The 23,991-nt window shown below is 39.4% G+C and overlaps 1 protein-coding gene across 3 annotated transcripts in view; it reads right to left on the minus strand.

Annotated features, from left to right (window-relative positions):
* LOC126354375 (peptidyl-prolyl cis-trans isomerase A-like) overlaps nt 1–23,991 on the minus strand; it is a 286,906-nt gene that overhangs the window by 76,135 nt on the left and 186,780 nt on the right. For all 3 annotated transcript variants that reach the window (XM_050003969.1, XM_050003970.1, XM_050003971.1), the window contains exon 6: nt 4,719–4,855. In XM_050003969.1, the coding sequence (XP_049859926.1) occupies nt 4,719–4,855 (137 nt within the window). The remainder of the gene's footprint in view (nt 1–4,718; nt 4,856–23,991) is intronic.

Consider the following 23,991-nt stretch of genomic DNA (forward strand, 5'->3'; position numbering starts at 1 on the left):
AGACTTTCAAAACACAGAGCAAAGAACTGCTCATCAAGGCAAATGCACCAATGTGGGTGACCATATTGACAGGCATTACCCACAAATGTAGTCCACAAACAAATTTCTCATGCCATTTCCACATGTGTTCCTGATTCTCTAATCACTCCTAGGTAAATACTGCAAAAAAACACTCCTTTTATCACCCAGTATCATTCCAAACAGGAACAACATAACCATGTCCTTGGCCAGGACTATGACTACTTATCATGGTGCCTGGAAATGAGGAACAATACATGCACAATCTTTCTCACCCCTTCCAAAGTGGGATTCTGCTGCTCACCTAATCTGTGTAATATCCTAGTACATTATTATGCTACATCTATTCCCAATGTTTTGCCAAATGGATTACATCCTGTGGAAAACTCAAGATGCAAGACCTGCCTGATACAGGCATGTCATACTAGTCTCAGGAAACAAGTCGAGACAACATACAGCACTTCTTATTAAATAAAACAGTAAACCAGTGAAAAACTGTTTTTAATAAACATTTTAAATACAAGAATGCACTTGTACAATCTGAGAAAACATGCAGCATTTCTTATTAAGTAAAACAGTAAACTAGTGAAAAACTGCAAATATCATCTGGGAGGTGGGGGGGGGGGGGCGGGGGGTTGGCAGCTGCTCCCCCCCCCCCCACCCCCCGCCTCTCGCTGGGTATGCCCATACCAACACATCTTACTCCAGTCCAATCAGTGTCTTTTCTTGTACCTATAAGAGGCACAACTACCTGTGACAGCGTCGTATCATACATCATCTATGCAGTAATTCCTGCACAGTATTTTATGTGGGATTGACCACTAACCAGTTGCCCACTTGAATGAAACACTATCACCAAAGTATGGGCAAGAGCTAAGCTAACCATTTTAACAATTCAATTAAAATCATCCAGAACTAATAAATTTGGCATGAAATCATTTCACATCACTATATGCCAGTGACAGAGTTGCCAACATTAAAGATAAATTTGTGGTACTTCATTTGACTGCATGGTGTTGGTACAGGATTTGTTTAAGTAATGTGACACTAATTCCTTCTTCAAGTTAAATTTGTTCAAAAAGGTGAAAACAAACAGTCAGCCTTTCATAAAAGCTTCTCATGGCAACTTCAAATCAAGTACTAACACACATGTGGTCCATGTCACAGATATTTTTACATTTCTTAAGCAATCACTACTTGTTGACTCTTTAGTACAAAGTCAGTAACAGCTGATTTTATTAAATAAAGAAAATCTTATAACAATTTTCATATTCATAACATTCATAATTCCATCTAAAATTATTACCATCGTAAACATTTATAAATCTGACATTGCTGATACAAACATGTGAACTACTTCTTGTATGACATTTCCTACTGAGATCATGCTTTGTTAGTAACCACACATATTCAGTAATCATTCATTAAATGAACACATTATTATATTTATATTATTTTTGTATGAAAAATGATATCTTTGTGTTTATGTAGACATCAGTACTCGCATATTTTTATTTCTAATTATTAACTTCTGCAATTATGAAACATAATTTGAAGGGAAACTGAATACCTCCTATGTGAAAATGTAAACTGTATACTCAAATCAATATCAAAATGCTAAAGTTCCAGAAGGACAAGTCTGGAGAGAAAAGAAATGGATGTATCAGCAGCTCCGCTAAACCTCATGTAAAGCATTAAACCCTAGCTGAGAGAGTTAAATTTCACCACCCGGTAACAGAACATGCTGATGAGCACAACACGCTCAATTTTAATGGCTGCTTCACAACCTGTACTATTTGGCTCCACACTCCACAATACCTGCTTCTCTGAATTAGGTAGATGGGAAATATCCTTGCAATCCATCCTGTTACTGCCCTAGACTTGATCTCCACTAGCCCCTGCCCCTACATTCACCCATCTCCACCCTAACTTCACTCATCCTACACTCACACCCTGGTCTCCATAGCCTCCCTTTTCCTCTGTTCTGTCTCCTTCTCCCAATCCACTCCTCCATGTTACTGAACACTACACATAACTCTGCCTGCCTGCAGCCACAGTGAGCTCACCAGAGCTCGCTGCTGCCTCTCTCTCCTAGTCATCAGCCATCCTTCCTCAACCCACTCTCATTCACAACCTCCTTTCTCCAGTCACCCATTCCACCGGAAATGACCCCTCACCACAACAGAGCCTAAGTGCTGACACAGTGTAGCCACATGGCACATGTGGCCATACAGGTGCATGTGTATGTATGCATATATGTATATGTACTTTGTAGATCTGAAGAAGGATTCATCTGAAAGGTAGCAACATCCTCCATCTTGTTTATGTGCTTATCAATGTCTCAGGACCTCAAATATTTGGTAAACTGTTACTTTACTCCTTAAATTATTTATTAGTTTACTTTACTTATATGAAGTATATACCCCTATGAAGTCGAATTGCAGAGTGTTCCTTAATGGGAAGTAGATGGAAAGGTATACAATGTAGCATTATTGTACCAAAGTGGCGAGTAAAATATGCCACCATAATACTGGGTAAATGACTCAGAAAATCATTCACTAGGAATACTATCTTTATCATGGTATTTATTTATGACGTTCTGGAAATACAGTTATTGTTATTAATACAGGTATGCATCATTGCGAAGAAAAAATTTCAATAAGAAACTTTGTTAACAAAATGTAAATAATTACAATTCCAAATTCTTTTCTTTAGATGAATCAGACAATAGTATATTTGAAACTGAAAAACATAGTATAGAAAAAGATTATATTTAACATTGTTATGGTACTTGATTTTTGTATGTCAAATGAGCCATCTACATCTACATCCACACAGATACTCCACATGCCACCATACAGTGTATGGTGGAAGTACCCTGTCCTCTACCAGTCATTTCCTTTCCTGTTACACTCGCAAATAGAGTGATGGAATAACGACTGTCTATATGCTTTCCCATGAGCCCTAATTTCTCGAATCTTATCTTCATGGTCCTTGCGCCCAGTGTATGTTGGCATGCAATTCAATTGTTTGGCAGTCAGCTTCAAATTCCAGTTCTCTAAATTTTCTCAATAGTGTTTCTTGAAAAGAATATTTCCTTCACTACAAGGATTCCCATTTTTGTTCCTGATGCATCTCCTTAACACTTACATGTTGTACAAACCTACCAGTAACAAATCTATCAGCCCATCTCTGAATTGCTTTGATGTCTTCCTTCAATTCAATGTGATACAGTTTCCATACAGTCATGCAGTACTCTAAAATAGGTTGCACCAACATCCTATACATGGTCTCCTATACAGGTAAACCACTCTTTCCTAAAATTTTTCCAATAAACTGAAGTTGACCATTTGCCTTCCCTACCTTCTCATATGCTCATTCATATCACTTTGCAGTGTTACAGCCAGATATTTAAACAACTTGTAGGTCAAGCAGGACACTAGTAATACTGCAACCAAACAATACAGATTTGTTCTTCCAACTCATCTGCATCAATTTACATTTTTACACATATAAAGCTAGTTGCCATTCATCACACAAACTAGTAATTTTGTTTAAGTCATCTCGTATCTCCCTACAGTCACTGAGCTCCGACACACCATGGCATCATCAGCAAACAACTGCAGACTGCTGCCCACCCTGTCTGCCAGATCATATATGTATATAGAGAACAACAGCAGTCCTATCACACTTCCCTGGGGCACTCCTCATGATACCCTTGTCTCTGATAAACATTCACCATTGAGGACAACATACTGGCTTCTATTACTTAAGAAGTCTTCAAGCGACTGCCATATATGTGAACTTATTCCACATGCTCACTCCTTCATTATAAGCCTGTAATGAGTCACCATACCAAATGCTCTTCAGAAATCTAGAAATATGAAATCTGCCTGTTGCCCTTCTTCCATAATTCACAGAATGTTATGTGAGAAAAGGGCAAGTAGAGTTTCACATGAGCAATGCTTTCTAAAACCATACTGATTCATGGACATAAGCTTCTCAGTCTCAAGGAAATTAATTATATTCAAACTGAGAATACGTTCAAGCATTCTGCAGCAAACCAAAGTGAGGGATATTGATCTGTAATTTTGCAGACTCGTTCTTTTGCCCTTCTTATATACTGGAGTCACCTGCACTTTTTTCCAGTTGCTTAGGACTTTGTGCTGACTGAGAGATTCATGATAAAAGCAAGCCAGGTAAGGGGCAAATGCCGTAGGGCACTCTTTGTAAAGATTTGAAAGCAAATAAATCACCAAGTTCAGATTCCATTTGGACTTGGTGATTTATTTGCTTTCAAATCTTTCAGTTGTTTCTCTAGACCAGCGATGCTTATTACCATGTCCTCCATATGGGAGTCTGTCCAGTGGTCAAATGACATATGTTTGTACAGTTCTCCTGTGTGAATGATTTCTTGAACATGAAATTTAAAACTTTGGCTTTCATTTTGCTATCTACAATTGCCACAGCAGACTGGTCAACAAAGGACTGAATGGAAGCCTTAGACCCACTTAGTGATTTTACATAGGCCATTTGCAGCAGAAAGGTAAAAACCATGTATCTCTTTTTGACACCCAAATTATATTTCCGAGTTTATTATATTTCAGAAATATTCTATGAAGATGAAAACAGCTATTAAATGAATCATTCCCATATGCACTTTTAAAGTAGCAGCGTTAGAGTAACACTCATTACTTTACCTTTAACAGTGTGTTGATTCCTTTCACTACTTTGCCAACAACAACACTATTTCCATCAAGAGCATGCAACTCCCTGAAAGTGATATTAAACTGTGAAGAGTTTTTTGTTGCAGAGATACTTGTCATTGAGAGAACACCTGCAATCAAAATGCCATATACAATTAATATGTTTAGGTGATATCAGTTAGCAAAATCAAGCAAATTATGTGTCTAATAAACTGACCAGCATTTGCTTCTCAGCGAGCAGACTTCATTAATATAATGACACATTTTTCTGAGCAGAAATTCTTAAATGTGTCACTGTTTTGCTTTTGTGCGGGTATCTCAACAGAGAAATGCTTTTGTAACTTCAAAAAGATAGTTCTGACACAACTAAACAAAAGCAAAAAAAAACTGAAACTTTGCCAAAGCCTGTGTTGTGAGGAACTTGAAATTATACATAAATAACAAAACTGCTATGGCAGAAATGCCATTCCTCCTGCACAAATGAAATTTTATCTTTGGGCAAATGTCATGGCTATCAGTAACAAAAAAAGTGTACATTACAGAAAGTATAGAAGATTACACCTCTACTGAAACATAGCTAAGCAGATTTACTCCATTTGCTATACAACTGCCCCTTAAATAACTATTTTTCCACTTGTCTATTGATTGCATGTATACACATAATGCATGTACCATGGAAACACAAAATAGTCAAATTATTATTTGTGTGATATTTTATGTAATCTTATTATCCACCTCACAATGTAAAATCTGCTAATTCAAATGGACCATTTAGTTTTGCTTAAAATCTTGATAATTAGGAGCAATCAGTAACTGAGAATGATTAGTCATGCTAGGTGATCAAGAAAATGTGATGAGCAATTAACTGTTTATTCACAAAAATCCCTAGCTCATTAATAAGCCCTGATTTCACTCTTTCCCATGACTAGTTTATTTTTTCTGAAAGCTCATTAACTAGGAAAATACCCATAATTAAATTGGCAGCCAAAATACTTTCCTTACTTGAGACCCTAAGCTTATTTATTTCCCATATTTGATGCTATACTTTTGTTATGCTAGCTTTTCCTGAATCAGGTAATGCATTTGTTTAGCCAAATAATTCACTAGTTAAGAAATTGTGTAAATTAGAGAAATTATGAACCTGGAAATTTTACAAGGAAATAGGTAAAGCACTGTGTAGGGATACAGTGCATCAGTCAAGTAATGCCTTGAACTTTAATCATTTTCTAATCATCTAACATACAGTTACACAAACAATGGAAAATCCAGAATATTATGAAAAGATAGTTGCTACTCAGCATCTCCACTATATGGTGAGCAGCAACCATCCTTTTAATAATACTGATACTGTAAAACAAGATTATTGTTGAGCTAGATAGGTTGACACTATTGCTAAATCCGACCCTAAGCTGAAATGTAATTATTAAATTCACAAAACATACATATACCTTTCTTTACATATTCTCTCTGGGCAGTGAATCCTCAGTCCATGCTTAGCTGTCCCCTGGGTAATTTCTCCAAGATGGAGTCTTATTAACATCTCGGTATAAAAGTTCATGCCTAGTTATCACAAACTGAACAACTATTTGCCAAAGTATGTATAAAAGTTGATACTAGTAGATATCTTTATGAACTCTTTTTGGTTAGTATTTATGCATGTGAGTGTGTCTGATATTTGTACTTTTACCTTTGCTCTATTAAAATTTTTTATGGCTCACTTGAACAACTGCATAATTGACTATTTTCTTATGGACTGTGATCTGTAGAAAGCTGATGTGTACATAAACTCAAGTGTTGAGGTTGTTTTGGAACTTCTAATGAATATTTTGCCATCCATAATGATCATAGCTTGTATGAGATAGCTTGGTAATTGTGATGTATAATCAGAAGTGCAAGGCAAACTGGTCACTGCTCAAATATCGTTGGAACAAATGAGCAAATAAGTCAACCTTAAATCCACAGTATTTCTTCTGTTATTGGTTAACTAAGTTAAAAATCAAAATAGTTTTCACTAAAAGAGTTTGAGTTTACAATGGTATTGAGGATAAACAGTCTGCATCTGCAATGAGATTAGTAGTATTACACTATCTGCCTACTGTCATCATTGTAAAATTTACAAGCTTAACACCTCATCTAGTTATAGGAGACAGGCAGCACCTTGAAGTAGGGAACTGCCTGTAGGGGTGATATATAGTAGGGTAATTTCAGAATGAACCTTTCACTCTGCAATGAAACTTCCTAACCCATAAAACTTTGTGCCAGACGAGAAATATTGTCGTTCATGGACAATGCTGTTACTAACAGTGCTACACAGACATCTTTTGACAGTAAGAGAGGTATACTAGCAGAGGTAGGACTGTGATGGCAATTTGTGAGTCATGCCTGGATGGCTCAGTCAGTAAGACAACTTACCAAGTAAAGCCAGGTCCTGGATTTCAAGCATGGTCAGACACAGTTTTCATCTGCTACGAAGTTTCAAGAGGGGACTCAGTATGCTCTGAATCTATTAAAGTAGATGTAAAGGCACCCTGAAGAGTAAGGCTCTGGTGAAGCCATACTAGGTGCAGCTGACCTGTTGTGGCCAAAATTTGCTTCAACAACAAAAAGCTCAAGCTGGCAACATGAAATTGGTATGGTGATATTTCACAGCTCTATGTTACACTTGCTACCAGAACCAAACAAAAACAAATTAGCAGGATAAGAACATTCAATATTCTACTGAAGACACATAAAAATGAAGGACTCATCAACTGCACAGAAATGATCTGACTCCTGCGTCCCGTGTTAAGAGAAATAAAATGGAAAAATTATGGGTAAATTGAATGTCAGATTGTACCATAAGATTTACTATTTTGGAAATGGATCCAATGTGAAGAAGAAAATAGGATTTTTATTACATAAAAACATAGATGCTTGCAATCGAATTGAGTTTGTTAGTGAAAGGATAATCAAGTTGCTTATGAGCTTGTGAAGCAACAGGTACAGCATGTTCCAAAGCTATACCAATCAAGATGACCAAAAGAATAAAAGGCAACTTCCTGAATAATGTGGACTGCAAAAAAATCTAGTATTAATGGGCAGTTTTAATGCACAAGTTAGTTCATGATAAACAAGATATGATCACACCCTGAGAAATTAAGAAGCAGAAATGCAGAGGCACAACATCTGTGGATCTGTGCATGTAAAACAGTGTGATGGTAGTCAAAACTTCGTACAAGGAAACAACTCCTATAAAATAATAATTGTAGCTGGAATTCTAAAGTCAGTCAGATACTTTTACATCAATATGTGTTGAAGGCAATGAATGACATAACTTCCAGTGAAAAACTGGATGGAGACTGTAGACTACTAGTACCAAATATTTTACAGGGAGACTTCCCACAGTCTATAATAAAAAAATCTCAGAAGTAAAAACTTGTCAAACTATTGAACCAAGTATAAAGCAAAACTACATAATGTGTTCATATGATATTGTTAAGAGAATAACTATAATCAATAGTTTGACCTGAGTGAACATGGAGGAAGAAGTTATTTAAAATAAAAAAGTGGAAGATCAACTTCCTTAAAATTAATTCAGTGCATAAATTGGATAAATCAAGCACCACTGGTTGTGGAAAATTCTGAACAGAATATGGAAAGGACATGGAATAGCTAATAATTGGAAGCAGGGAGTCATCATTACATTATTTAAAATAGGTGACAGGAAGAAGTGCACTTACTACAGAAATATGACTAGTATTCCATGGACTAAAACTCTCTGAGTCTGTCCTCCAGAAAAAACAAGAAAAGTTAATATATCTACACTGCAACAGGAAAAACTTGTTTTAGACCTCAAAGATCCTTGCCTGTCTACGTTGTTTATCCTCTCTTCTTTGGCCATCATCAGTTATTTTGCTGTCCAAATAGCAAAACTTATCTACTAGTTTAAGTGTCTAGTTTCCTAATCTAATTCCCTTAGCATCACTTTATTTGGCTTTTGTTGATGTTCATCTTATACCCTCCCTTCAAGACTCTTTAGCATCACTTTATTTGGCTTTTATTGATGTTTGTCTTATACCCTCCCTTCAAGACTCTGTCCATTCCATTCAACTGCTCTTCCAAGACCTTTGCTGCCTCTAACAGAATAACAATATCATTGGCAAACCTCAAAGTTTCTATTTCTTCTTCCTGAACTTTAATTCCTACTTCAAATTTTTTGTTGGCTTCTTTTACTGCTTATTCAATGTGCAGATTGAAGAACATCAGGGATAGGTTACAACCCTGTCTCACTCCCTTCTCTGTACAAGTTGTTTCTGTACAAGTTGTAAATAGCCTTTCACTCTCTGTATTTTACCCATGCTACTTTCAGAACTTCAAAGAGAGTATACCAGTCAACATCGTCAAAAGTTTTCTCTAAGTCTACAAATGCTGTAAATGTAAGTTTGCCTTAATCTATATTCTAAGATACGTCATAGTGTCAGTATTGCCTCATGTGTTCCTACATTTCTCTGGAATCCAAACTGATCTTCCCTGAGATTGGCTTCTACCAATTTTTCCATTCTTCTGTAAGGAATTCTTGTTAGTATTGGGCAAACATGACTTCTTAATCTGATAGTTCAGCATTTACACACTTGTGAGCAACTGCTCTCTTTGGAGTTGGAATTACTACATTCTTCTTTAAGTCTGAGGGTATTTCACCTGTCTCATACATCTTGCACACCACATGAAAGAGTTCTGGCATAGTGAGCTTTCCCAAGACTGACAGTAGGTCAGACAGAATATCGTCTACTCCCAGGGCCTTGTTTCAACTTCGAACTTTCAGAATTTCGTCAAATTCTTCTTGTAGTATCATATCTCCCATCTCATCTTCATCTACATCCACTTTCCTTTCTATAATATTGCCTTCAAGTTCATCACCCTTGTATAGACCCTCTATATACTCCTCTCACCTTTCAGCTTTCCCTTCCTTGCTTAGGGCTGGTTTTCCCTCTGAGCTCTTGATATTCATACAGCTGCTTCTCTTTTCCTTAAAGGCCACTTTAATTTTCCTGTAGGTGGTAGCTAAATTTTCCTGTAGGTGGTAGCTAAATTTCCCCTAGTGAAATATGCTTCTAAATCCTTACATTTGTGCTTTAGTCATTCCTGCTTAGCCATTTTGCACTCCTGTCAATCTGATCTTCAAAACATTTGTATTCTCTTTTGCCTGCTTGATTTGCTGCATTTTTACATTTTCTACTTCCATCAATTAAATTCAATATCTCTTGTGTTGTCCAAGGACTTCTACTAGGCTTTGTCTTTTTAACAATTTTATGCTCTGCTGCCTTCACTATTTCATCTCTTAAAGCTACCCATTCATCTTGTAATGTATTCCTTTCTCCTGTTCTAGGCAACCATTGCCTAATACTCCCTCTGAAACTCTCAGCAAACTCTGGTACTTTCAACTTTTCCAGGTCCCATCTCCTTAATTTCCTACCCTTTTCCAATTTCTTTAATTTTAATCTACAGTTCAAAACCAATAAATTGTGGTTAGAGAGCACATAAGCCACTGGAAATTTCTTACTGTTTAAAATATGGATCCTAAATCTCTGTCTCGCCACTATGTAGTCAATCTGAAACCTTCTGGTGTCTTATTTGAATAATTTCTTTTATCCCCTCATGTATTTCTTCAATCTGTTCATCATCTGTGGAGCTCGTAGGCATACCAACTTGTAATACTGTGGTAGGTATGGGCTTTGTGTCTATCTTGGATACAATAATGTGTTCACTCTGCTGTTCATAGTAGCTCACATACATTCCTATTTTATTATATATTATTATACCCAGTCCCATATTACCCTTGTTTGATTTTGTATCTATAACCCTTCATTCAGCAGGCCAGAAGTTGTGATCCTCCTTTTACTAAATTTAATTAATTCCAGCAGTATCTAAATTCAACCTATCCATTTCCATGTTTAAATTTTATAATCTATCTGCCCAACTAGGGATCTAACATTCCACACTCCAACCCATAGAATGCCAGTTTTGTTTCTTCTGATGATGACATCCTTGTCCAGAGATCCATATGGGGTACGATTTTACCTCTAAAATATTTGACCCAAGAGTGTGTCTGTATCATTTAACCATACAGTAGAGATGCATGCCCTTGGGAAAAATTATGGCTGTAGTTTTCCCTTGCTTTCAGTTGTTCACAGTACCATCTTACCAAGGTTGTTTTGGTTGATGTTACAAGGTGGATCAGTCAAGGCTGCTGTCCCTCTTCAGGAACCACATATTTGTCTGGCCTCTCAACAGATACCCCACCCTTGTGGTTGCACCTATGCTACAGCTATCTGTATAACTGAGGCACACAAGCCACCCCATCGGCAGGAAGATCCGTGGTCCATGGGGGGATTATATCTACTTTCATGTAATTAAATACATATCTGTGTGCCTGGAATTGGCAAGGTTCTCATACAAAGAATGTAGATTCAAATTGTAGGAACATTTCAACAATACAAAAGTGTTTAGTAAAGTATGTACAATAAAGATTAAAATAATAAAACACAACCACTGAATTTTACCTTTTCATTTCTTAAATAAAAAGTCCTCAATGAACATATCAATTTCTGTATAGAAGGTGCTAACCATGGCTGATTATACAATGCAATACAATAAAAAGATTATTTAACACATATAGCTAAGGGCGACCACATAGGCACTTCTACACTCTATCACAGCTAGAATAAGAGAGAGAGATTTGGAAGGGGGGGGGGGGGGATGGACAAGGAGAAAGAGAAAAGGGAAAGATGACATGAATTCACTCTGTACTGCTGAGAGGAAAAATAGACGAATATTGAAGCTAGCTGAAATTGGGCAGCGACAAAAGATTGACTTGGTATCTGTTTAGCTGTGGCCTACAAATTATTGTCTTTGGCCACTGCTAGATTCTATATATAGTTTATTCATAATAATGTTTGAGATGAAGCAGACACTACATCAACCCATTTTTTGTTTTCATAGAAACGTTAAAAAAGTTACTTAAACACTAGTAACACAAACTTCGATATTTGTCACGTTTGTTGTTCTATGTTTTTCACGGAGTCAGATCACAACAACACAAATATATCATGGAGTTTGAGAGGCCTCTCAGCTGTAGGTTTGTTACTTACTCATCATGACAAGTTGGGTAAGACATGTGCAACTAATGTAATAAAATCTTCAAGCTAATTGAGCTTTTCAAAGAAAAATATCAAAACATAATGTAATTAATTAATTATTCTAGTAGCACAATCAGTACGGATCTATGAAAATGATTTACAAAATTCTCTATTGGCTACAGAAATAGGATAAATGTTTCCTATAAATATATGCATTACAGAATTGTTTCAAGGTTTCTGTACAACGTTACAAGATTTTTTGAACTTTACACAGTGTTTGGCAACAGTTTCCTCAGCCAAAATTTATACTCATTAGAGTTCATACATCCCCATTGTCTTACAGTATAAGCACTCTAAAATGGATGAATCAGCAAACCAGTTAGATATTGATTTCAAATACTCAGTCCTACACAGCAGGTTGATGGCAAGTTGTCTCCAAAATCACGCGGACTTGGGAAGATGAACATGAAAGTGTTCAAAACAGATTGTACAACAGGCATTAGTAAGGAAAATATACTGCTCTTCCTGGGAGAGAATAGAATTAGTACAATTTTGTAACTGAGGACCTGGTGTGGACAAAGGTATCAAGAGGAACAAAATATACAAGAAGATTTAGTAAAACTCAAGACATTACAACTGCATCCTTGTGATATTTGATCATGAATCTTGTTAAAGGTCTTTAGTTCAAGTTTGCACTGTAATCACTAGAATTAGCACTGCCAGAAGCTGAGTCCAATGTCTTCCAATCTCTACAAAGATATACACACTCTCTCTCTGTTTTGAAATGTTGTCTTTATTCAATTCTTCAGGCTACCAGTGGTGCCATCTGGCACATCATTGCATATTGATAGGTTTGTGGCAGCCCATGAGCTGTGTGTCATGTATTGCTGAGAGATTGGCGATGTCAGGCAGTATGATTATCAAATGGGGCACTGCAGAGTGCTAACAAGCAAGTGTGGGCTGTATGTGGGGCAGGACGCACAGAAATGTGCGTGTAATAAGTGGGGCTACGGCAGTTAGCATTCTGTAAATGACACGGAAGTTTGCAGTGGTTACTGTGGATAAGTCTGTGGAGATTTTGTCAGTGCCTTCAGAGAGGAATGAGACCCATGTAGCATGAGCATGATGGTATGTTGCTTTTGATGGAACATAGCAAATGGAAGCAGCTTCCTGTTCTGTAGTTCAGATAGGCTGAGTCAAGGGGCTATTAAGTGGTAGGCCTACTGAAGTAATTCTGGATTGAAGGAAGTTTCCAGCTCTGAACTGACATTATTCTCTGCTTGTTGTCACTATGTTTTGCAGCAAAGTCGTGGGCAGTATAGTAGGTCCTTCCCTTGTGACCTCATAAGCAATACAGAACTCACATAATGGTACAGAAGTTATTGGTTGTCATTTGCCTATTGGATTGGTGCATATACTGTGTGGGGGTATGAACTCCACAGTACAGTGATGTGGGGATGTGGAATGCTAACCGTGTTATCAGACCTTACATGGATTTTTCTGTGACTTTCTGGGCACCATGAACTGCATCGTATAACATCTCTGTTTCAAATGAACCTTATACAGGGTGGCCCATTGATAGTGACTGGGCCAAATATCGCACAAAATAAGCATCAAATGAAAAAAACTACAAAGAATGAAACTTGTGTAGCTTGAAGGGGGAAACCAGATGGCGCTATGGTTGGCCTGCTAGATGGCGATGCCATAGGTCAAACAGATATCAACTGCGTTTTTTTAAATAGGAACCCCCATTTTTTGTTACATATTCGTGTAGTATGTAAAGAAATATGAGTGTTTTAGTTGGTCCACTTTTTTTCACTTTGTGATAGATGGCACTGTAATAGTCACAAACGTATAAGTACGTGGTATCATGTATCATTCCAATAGTGCAGACAGTATTTGCTTTGTGATACATTACCCATGTTAAAATGGACCACTTACCAATTGCGGAAAAGGTTGATATCATGTTGATGTATGGCTATTGTGATCAAAATGCCCAATGGGTGTGTGCTATGTATGCTGCTCGATGACATCATCCAAGTGTCCAGACTGTTTGCCAGATAGTTACATTATTTAAAAAAACAGGAAGCGTTCAGCCACATGTGAAATGTCAATCATGATCTGCAGCAAATGATGATGCCCAAGTAGGTGTTTTAGCTGCTGTTGAGGGTAATCCGCACATCAGTAGCAGACAAACTGTGCGAGAATCAGGAATCTCAAAAACGTTGGTGTTGAGAATGCCACATCAACATCGATTGCACCCGTACCATATTTCTATGCACCAGGAATTGCATGGCTGCAACTTTGAATGTCATGTACAGTTCTGCCACTGGGCACAAGAGAAATTACGGGACAATGACAGATTTTTTGCATGTGTTCTATTTAGCGACGAAGCATCAGTCACCAACAGTGGTAACATAAACCAGCATAATATGCACTATTGGACAACGGAAAATCCACTATGGCTGTGACAAGTGGAAAATCAGTGACCTTGGTGGGTTAATGTATGGTGCGGCATTATGGGAGGGAGGATAATTGGCCCCCATTTTATCGATGGCAATCTAAATGGCATGCTGATTTTCTATGTAATATTCTACCAATGTTACTACAAGATGTTTCACTGCATGACAGAATGGCGATGTACTTCCAACATGATGGACGTCTGGCACATAGCTCGCATGCGGTTGAAGTGGTACTGAATAGCATATTTCATGACAGGTGGATTGGTCATCGAAGCACCATACTATGGCCATCACGTTCACTGGATCTGACATCCCCAGATTTCTTTCTGTGGGGAAAGCTGAAGCTGAAGCATATTTGCTATCATGATCCACCAACAATGCCTGACTACATGCATCAGCGCATTGCCAATGCATGTGCGAACATTACGGAAGGTGAGCTACCTGCTGCTGAGAGGAATGTTGTTACACGTATTGCCAAATGCATTGGGGTTGACGGACATCATTTTGAGCAGTTATTGCATTAATGTGGTATTTATAGGTAATCATGCTGTAACAGCATGTGTTCTCAGAAATGATAAGTTCACAAAGGTACATGTATCACATTGGAACAACCAAAATAAAATGTTCAAATGTACCTATGTTCTGTATTTTAATTTAAAAAACCTACCTGTTACCAACTGTTGATCTATATGTTTGTGACTATTACAGCACCATCTATCACAAAGCGAAAAAAATGGCCCAACTCAAACATTCATATTTCTTTACATACTACAGGAATATGTAATATAAAATAGGGGTTCCTATTTTAAAAAATGCAGTTGATATCTGTTTGACCTACGGCATGCTGCAGGCCAACCATAGCGTCATCTGGTTTCCCTCTTCCAGCTACACAAGTTTTGTTCTTTGTAGTTTTTTCGTTTGATGCTTATTTCATGAGAAATTTGGCCTGGTCACAATCAATGGACCACCCTGTATAAGTTAACCATCACTTATCTTTGTGGAAAGTAAACAAAAAGGTCCAAACAAGTAATGGTGGTTAGATGAGTGAAAATGTACCACACTGATGACAAAAGGTGCAATTGCGTGAGCCACATCATCCATGTTTCAAAAGTTATTTAAATGATTTTTTGGTATCTTTGTGTCCTAAATTAATGTGCTTTTAAATTTATTAATGAGTGAATTAGATGGGACTATGGGAACAGGATACGAGTAGCAGTATATGGAATAAACTGTCCCCATTTATATCTGCACATACTTATATTTTGACATTGATCATACACGTTCACACAGTACAAGGTACAAGAACAGACTGAATTAACAGCAGTCTGAGACCCAAAGATTATGTTATGTTATTCATGGTCGATATGACCTATCAATGCCACACAGGCCACCCCCCATCCCCCACCCCCACCCCCACCCCTCTTGCTATGCAGTATGGAGTACCACAGGTCGTTGAGCCAGCAAGGACAGACGATGCGGCGGGCAGCATGAGAGCAGGCAGGCACAACGCCAGATGGCGGGATGTATGTGTGGCGGTGTGGGGGTACGTTACAGAGCAGGGTGACTGTGTGAGAGGATGTCTCTGTAGTCAATGAGGTAGCAGCAAAACCTGCACATGGGGTGGAGGTTGACGTATCTGAGAAACCAGCAAAAGGTGACAGGGAGGCGTTGGGTGAACAAATCGGCATGGTGGCCTGAGGAGAAACATTGTCGGACACCATGACTGGATGGAGATTAGAGTTGTTAGGAGAATCAGACTGAGTGAGCAGAGGGGCGTCAGGGACCATGAATGCTGCTTTGCGTCGGTGCAATGAAACAGTTTGCGGACTGTCTTTGATGATGATGTCAAAAGTTGTATCCCCCCGCCGGAGGACTTAAAAGGAGCCAAGATAAGGTGTTTGCAGAGGTTGTTGGACCGAATCATCTCTCAGCATTACATGGGAGCAAGTGCTGAAAGCAGTTGGCACTTAAGTGTCTGGCAGGGAGTACCTGATAGGTGGGTGCAGGCGTGTATGTTTGAAGTGAGTATGCATGCGACTTATGAAATCTGGGGATGGGGGGAGTTCTTTGGGTACCTGAGGCTGAATGAGTTCCCCTGGTAGGACGGGGTTCTCCCCGAAAACGAATTCTGAGATAGTTCCCTGTAAGTTGGGGTTGAAAGTTGAACGGAGGCCGGCAGCACCCAAGGAAATGCTTTGGACCAGAGGCGGTCATGACACCTGAGGGCCGTTTTTAGAGTGCACAGCCACCGTTCTACTATCCCATTGCTTTTTTGGTGATAGGCTGTGGTATGAATTATCTTTATGCCACAGACGTTGCATAAAATGGTGAACAGGGAACACTCAAACTGCCAACCCTGGTCACTGGTGATGGTGGTCAGACAACCGAACCTGAAAATGAGTATGTTGTCCACATATGCGAAGCAAAACTCGAACAGTCGTAAGATGGAGTCAATGAAACGCTGCCATGTTTTCACTGAGTTATTTAGGCCGAATGGCATGAAGTTGTATTCTAACAAACCAAGCAGCGTGATAATAGCTGTTTTAGGGATGTCTTCTGGTGCTATGGGCAACTGGTGGTAAGAATCTTTACAATCAATAACACTGAAGATTGGAGCGCTCAATAACATCTGTGATCGCTGAAAAGAACCACCATGTTTTGGATGAGGTAAAGCAGTGAAGACCAGTTGCTGCCTGATGGTTGCAGGATACCTGCCTCCAAAAATTCATTAATTTGCTTCCGGACCACTTGAAACTTAATAGGGTTAAGGTGTCTAACCTTGTGCCTAATAGGAGGACCAGCAAAGGTAACTATCTTGTGTGCCAGTCCTCCAATGATGGAAGAAACTGGGAACTGCACACCAGACTGGTCATTATCCTGATGCAAAGCTTTTGGATGAGTAGGGAACAATGGGGCATAGCCGTTAGTGCAAGTGGGAAAGGGCAGCCTGAAAGTCACATGTCTAGTTTGTGAGTGCGGCGTGCACTTGTTTGGAGAGGGTGGCTGCACTCACAGTGCGGAGCGGGTCAGAATGCTCGGCAACTCTCTGCTGTCAACCTTTCACTTGGTAATGGGTGTGGGCGAGGATGGCGCTGGCACCGTGCGTGGAACAGTGATGGCTGCTGAGTCATGTGGCTGGTGCGCGAGAGAGGGGGAATGTTCACCAACATGTGGGGTGGCTGCCTGCATGGTGGGCATGGTTGTATCACTCAGGCAACTGTCATTAGAAGCACTGTCTGAAACACATGGCACTGAACGTGGCGAGTGCATCAGGGTTGTGGAGGCTACCAGATGTCAACGCAATTAATGTTTTTGGACTAACCTGTCGAGTGTCCAAGCTCTGCTGAAGCTTGATTAGGTGGAGGAACTGTGGACTGCAGTTTCAGCAGTGAGGTATGAGCCGCGACGAGCTCCTTGTGAAGTGTGTGCCATCCATTCTTTCAGCTCATCATTTTCCGAGCAGAGTTGTGCTGCTCAGTCGTATTCTGATAGTAGGTTAGTGACGAAGGTCACAATGTTGCCCATGAGGGCAGAGCACTCGCATACTAACTCACATGTCATGAGAGAAACAGAGTGGGGAACATAAGTGCAGGAGCACCGTATGTGAGTGGTAGTGGGATGGTGTAGCACTAAGCCCTAAACCACGTTCAGAGAGAGTTTGTAATGGGATAAAAAATCCATACCGAGAATTGGTTCATCAATGTTGGCAATGTAGAAAGTCCACAGAAAATGCAGAGGAGGAGATAGGTGCACTGTAACTTTGGCAGAGCCTGAGGTTTGTATTGTTGATGTGTTGACAGCTCGTAGAAGTGACCTCGTTGGTGAAAAGATGGGGGGGAGCCATCGATGTAGGTATGATAGCCACGTCAGCTCCCATGTCGACTAGGAAAACAAGCCATGACGAGATGTCAGTCATGTAAAAACAACCGCTCGGCCAGGAGCACAAATGGACCGAGTGCAATGTATGAGGACACCTGTGATGTTTCTCACAAGACTTGGCATCTTTTAGGTCCTGCGGTCTGTGTTTTGAGTGCTGGCAAGGTAATCGGCACTTCTTAGCCTTATCGTCGAAAACCTATTGGTACCAGCAGTACAGATGATCTGGATGTGGTGGTGTCGGTGACTGTGGCAGTGGAGGAGGCTTGTCATTGTCGATTGCATGGGTGATTCTGGTGATTCTGGAATGCTCGGACAGTGGAGAGAGCGAGCAGATGCTGCCAGGTGATGCAGAAGGCGCTGGGGCAGAGCAAGTCCTGCCTCTGCCAGCAAACAGCTGGTAAGTGGGAGCAGTTGTGCCAACTAGCGGTGAGTGGTGAGCATACTGGCATGGTATTCACAAGTAGCTGAAGGCAGTGCCAGAGTTGTGATGGGGTTCGGTCCCCCAGGTCTTCCTCGTACAAGATCTTGATTATTAATTCTTTTGGTGAGCAGGCAAGTCATTCTATGATTGTCATCTTCACAAACTCATATTCTGGTGGAGGCGGTGGTGAGAGGAGGAGATCGCAAATTAAGTCTGAATGATCATGGAGGTGAGTGACGAGGCACAGGAATTTAGAGTTGTCATCGGGCACGTGATGCAACTCGAAAAGATGTTTGACAAGTGCAAACCATGACACTGGGTTGTCCTCGTATAAAGGTGGCAGCTTCGGCAGACGATCTGGGGGAGGGGACAAAGGCGGCTTCAGTGTCTCTTGGAAAACTGGGTGGTCCATGACGGGTGAGGCTATACAGCAGGCTGGCACGGTAGGCGTGGGTGTTTTTCTGGTGAAAACATCCATAGCGAAGGCGGGTGGCATTGTCCTTGATGTGTCACAAAAACACAACGCGGCTGACACAATCAGTACTGTGGGAACGAGTGGTTGCACGGTAGGCCTTGGGGGTCCCGTAAACTGGGCCGTAAGCTACAGGCACTGATTTGAATTGACCCACCCCAGAGATAACATGGAAGGCCAGCATGGCTGACACAGGCAGTGCTGTGGGAGAGGCGAGCAGCTGAGTGGCTGGAACCGGGGCCCCCTGCAAGTCAGTGGGGGGCGGCAGTATCAGTGACTTGTATGACCAAAGATTAAGTTCTCCGTGCATGTTGAAAACACGCTCCATGAGGTCACACTATAAGTGACTGGTGGAACTTGTGAGAAGTCACATCAGTGTGGTAAGACACCATTGGAAGGCGAAACAACGAATGATGCCCTTGAACCAACGTGGTTGAAAATTTGAGCAACTGGTTTGGGGGGTGAGCATGGAGAAATGTGCGCACTAAAATGTTCTTGATTAGTTTGCCAATGAGGCAAAACTGGAACCGGTCGTGGTTGATAGTGGCCGTGTGTGTTTTGCAATAATGGCGGTGCTGCACATGGCGTGACAGTAACTTTTGTTGTGACCCGTCGAGAGTCAAAGTACATGCGTGAATGTAGATCACTTTGAGCATTATATAATCAATCGGTAGGTACACAGTTCTGAATATTATGCACTTCACGCTTTACATGTTGGTGAGCACAGTACAGTGACAAGAAACCCAAGTCCATTGTTTGTGTTAGCAGTGTAGCACTCAACCGTTGTAGAGCAACAAAGTTTGAGGTTAACAAGGCTGGAGATCATGAATCACTGTAAACTAATGTAGAACCGGACATTGGCACAGGAATGAAGAGGTCCAGCGATCATTGTTGTGCTTCCAAATCTTCGAACAAAGCAGTAGGTGAGGTGGCCATGGTAGCGTGCACATAACCTGTTGATTTACAACACCCGGCATGAAAGTCACGGAAGACCCAGAAACTTCGGGGTCACCAGTATGGAAACAGGATATGAGTAGCGGTATACGGAAAAAACTATGCCTATTTATATATGCACACATGTATATTTCACCAATGATCACACACATGCACACAGTACAAGGTACAGGAACAGACTTAATTAACATGGCGGCTCCGATGAGCAATATGAGTGCCAAAGATTATGTTATTCATGGTTGATGTGACCTATCGACACCACAGGTGTTTTGAAATTTAGTAATCCTATTGTTGGTTTCAGATTTAGTAATGCTGTTACTGATATTAAGCGAAAATTTTCACGTAAGAGTTCAGGTGGACCTCTGCAGAAAATTGTAATACGGAGATGTGTGTACATAAAATGACTGGGAGTGCATGAAAAGTTTACACTAAAATCTCATTTGGGAGCCATATATATTCTGTGTTGTGGGGTTTGTAATGTAATGGACTACTGAAAAGTGCGATACCAGCCTTATAGTCGCCAAGTGCTCCAATTTCATTTCTATGATTTTTTTTAATATTATTGTATGTAGTATTTAATTTTGCCCAAATCCTTTTTATTATATTATTCTATAATGTGAACTTTATTTGTTTATTTCTGGAGAATATGTTGGCACCAGTGTGAGCCAAAGACATTCGTGTGTGAAAGGTAGACAGTCGGACATTGTTATGGTGACTGTTGGAGTGAATTAGTTGGACTGTTGTGGGGAGAGCGTGGTTCTTCGTGAGGTGGACTGTTGATGGGAGTACGGAAGGAAGTCTGTCGTCTTATATAGAGAGTATCTATAAATAGTATGTGATATGAAGATGGAAATTATTGTGAAAAAGTTAAATTAATAAAAATGAAGAATCAATAGTAAAACAAAAAGCGAGTACCAGTTTTCATTAGCACACAAAGACCCGGACCTAATATTAACAATGTTAGATGGATGGAACGCACCATGGTGAGAATCAAGACAACGAGACCAAATTCAGCATCTAAAGGTAAGGTATTTTAATTAGTTTTAGTATTCTGTGATGTATCATTCTTTTGTCTAAATATTAAGCTTAACATCGTCTGTTGTAGATACAGACCACCCAAGCTGGCGGGGTGTCGTCAATTGATCATCACAATCTCAGGGTTTGAAATAGCATTTAAATGAATTGAAAGTTTGTTGCTTGATATTTGATTTTCACCCCGGACGAAAGAGGGTACATTACAACTGGGGGCTCTCGTCCTTCGATTAAAAATGACCGTGACAGACGAGTTGGAACAAAATGAGCAGGGGGATAAAAAGTCTATCGAAAGTGTTCAAGCAAGTGCTAGTACAGAAATGGCAGGTAAAAAATCGGAAGGAAAGGTTGAAGAATTAGATATGTCCGCTATGTTGCAATTACTGTTAACACAGAATGCTGAACAATTCGATATTTTGAACAAACAGTTTAGTTGTTTGAATAAGCAATGTTCTGAACAATTAATAGTTTCTTGAATAATGTAATTACAGAAAACGTGAAAAGTATGGAAAAGAAAGTGTCTGATTTAGAAGAGAAGCTTTTAAAAGAAAATAGCCAATTGGCTAAGGAATTCTTTAATGAATGTTCAACTATCAGATCGGAAATGAAAGAGACAAAAACCAGTTTGGAGGAGCGAACAGGCGAAATTGAAGATAGGGTAGACAATGTGGAAGATAAACTCAATAAAGTCGAATTAACAATCAAACGGGAAGTGGAAGAAACAGCGAAGTATGTTGAATCATTTTCGAGTGAGAGAAAAATTAAAGATAGGGAAATGATTACCAGAATTGACTTACATACGAAAAATGTCGATGACAAATTGTCATTGTTCGAAAACAAGGTAATAGAAAAAGTGAAAATTATTGAACATAATGTAGATTCTTGTAACAATGTAATTAAAGACAATGAGGATGAGGTAGTTCGACTACAGAAACAATTAAATGAAATTCAGGATAATTTAGCTATGAAATCGGTAGCGACATCATTTAACGGATTTTGGCCAGGTACAAACGTGCGTAATTTTACGGGAGACGGAAAATTACACCCAGTTGATTTCATTATGAACTGTCGTGACAATTTTTCGTTCGAAATGAGTGACACTGCAAAGATCAAATTTGTTAAAAAATTCTTAGATGGAGAAGCATTGTCGTGGGCTAATCTAACTGCCAGTTCTGATTTAACCTACAGTCAATTCGAAAAAAGTTTTTTGAACAAATTTTTCTCAGCGTCTGTTCACGCCAAAATCAAAAGCGATTTTCTTAATGGGGCTAATTATAAAGAATGTGATGGTACAATGAGGGAATTTTCCGAGAAACAGCTAAGAAAGTTGGCGCATTTAGACAGACCTTTTGATGAACTAACGCAAATAGACGGTCTAAAAAGGAGGTTACCAAATAGAGTTCAGTGGGACTTGGTATGTGGGCCAGATGATTCAGTTGAACAATTTTTGAATTATGTGGAGAAATTGGATCGTGCATTAGATAGAATCAAAAGATTTAATGGGCATCATTATGAACAAAATCATGGAGGGTGGAACCAAAATTCTAATAATGGGAATAATGGTAGGCGAAATAATCATAATGGGAATAATCAGCAGGATCGTCAAGGTAATTTTCAGGGAGATTTCAATAGAGGAGAGAATAGCAACTGGCGTCAACATGAGAATAAGGGAGGTAATTATTATGATGGGAACAGAAATAGACAATGGGAAAATCCAGATAGAAGACAAGATGGGAATGGGCAAGGGCGGTTAAACTAAGAGCCGTCCCAATGAGGGCCTGTCAATTTGGGACGAACAGATATAATGCTAGAAATCAGGCTAAGTGGAATCAGAATAGGTATGGGCAAAATGATTACAGAAAAAGACATAGTAATAACACGACAAGAGTACCAGAAATTGGTAAGAGACCATTTGATAAACAGTTTTGGCAGCAAGTCAGTGAGAAGGCTATGAGCACAGATAATTCTAGACACATTAGTAATGAAGATTCAGAGGTTAGTGGGGAGATAATGAATAATTTGTTTAGGCAGGAAGAAAGTGATGTGAGGGGGGATGTAGGTGGTTGTTCCTATGTTAATAATAGTTATGATACCTTCGGAATAAATGCATTAATGTATTCTGATGAAATTGCAGTAAAACAAGATCTGAGTGATGTAAAAACTTCCGTGGGTGAGAATGTCAATCAAGTACTGAATAATAAGGTTGTAGAATTAGAAGAAGTAGAGTGTGTTGTTGATGTGAGAAGTCGTGCTGAAGTAGCTAAGGTTAGGGAAGTTGAGTCAAATGGTGAGATGTTAAATGATGCTGAGGAGGAGGCAGTTGATGATAGTGATGATATGGAATATAGAAGTGAGATAAGAGTATTTGTTGTGATTAAGAATGATGCAGATGTAGTTACGAAGGAGGGGGGTAATAGTGTTAGAGAAAATAATCATTAAGTACAAGAGGATCAGGCTGCAGTCATGTGGGTTAATACATCACCAGTAATTGAGGGGATAGACAGGGATGACATTAATATTGCGAATGAAGAGAAGGTAATTATTAACTTAGAAAACCAGGGACAAGAGTTCATTTGTAGATTGTGGGACACCTTTAATGAGGCTAATAAACATAATATGTTTCGGATACAATTGTTATCCATCTGCGAGAAGGTATATCCTATTTGGTGGGAAAAAGCAAAAAGAGGTACAAAATGTAAAGAACTGCGTATGATCACTGATAATAATAATGTATCTAATTATGTTTGTGTTGAGAATCCTAGTTAGCTTCTGCACAATGTGCAGACTGAAAATAGTTTAGCTTATGTCAAACAAAATGATGATCTGAATTTTAAAAGCGTAGAAGATGACTTGATGCATGAAGATGTTGGTGAGCAGAAGAGTGAAATTGTAGGAAGCCCATACATGCAAATTTGTATTAATGTTTGGACAG

This window comes from Schistocerca gregaria, chromosome 3 (genome assembly GCF_023897955.1).
Source record: "Schistocerca gregaria isolate iqSchGreg1 chromosome 3, iqSchGreg1.2, whole genome shotgun sequence".
NCBI classification, from domain to species: domain Eukaryota; kingdom Metazoa; phylum Arthropoda; class Insecta; order Orthoptera; family Acrididae; genus Schistocerca; species Schistocerca gregaria.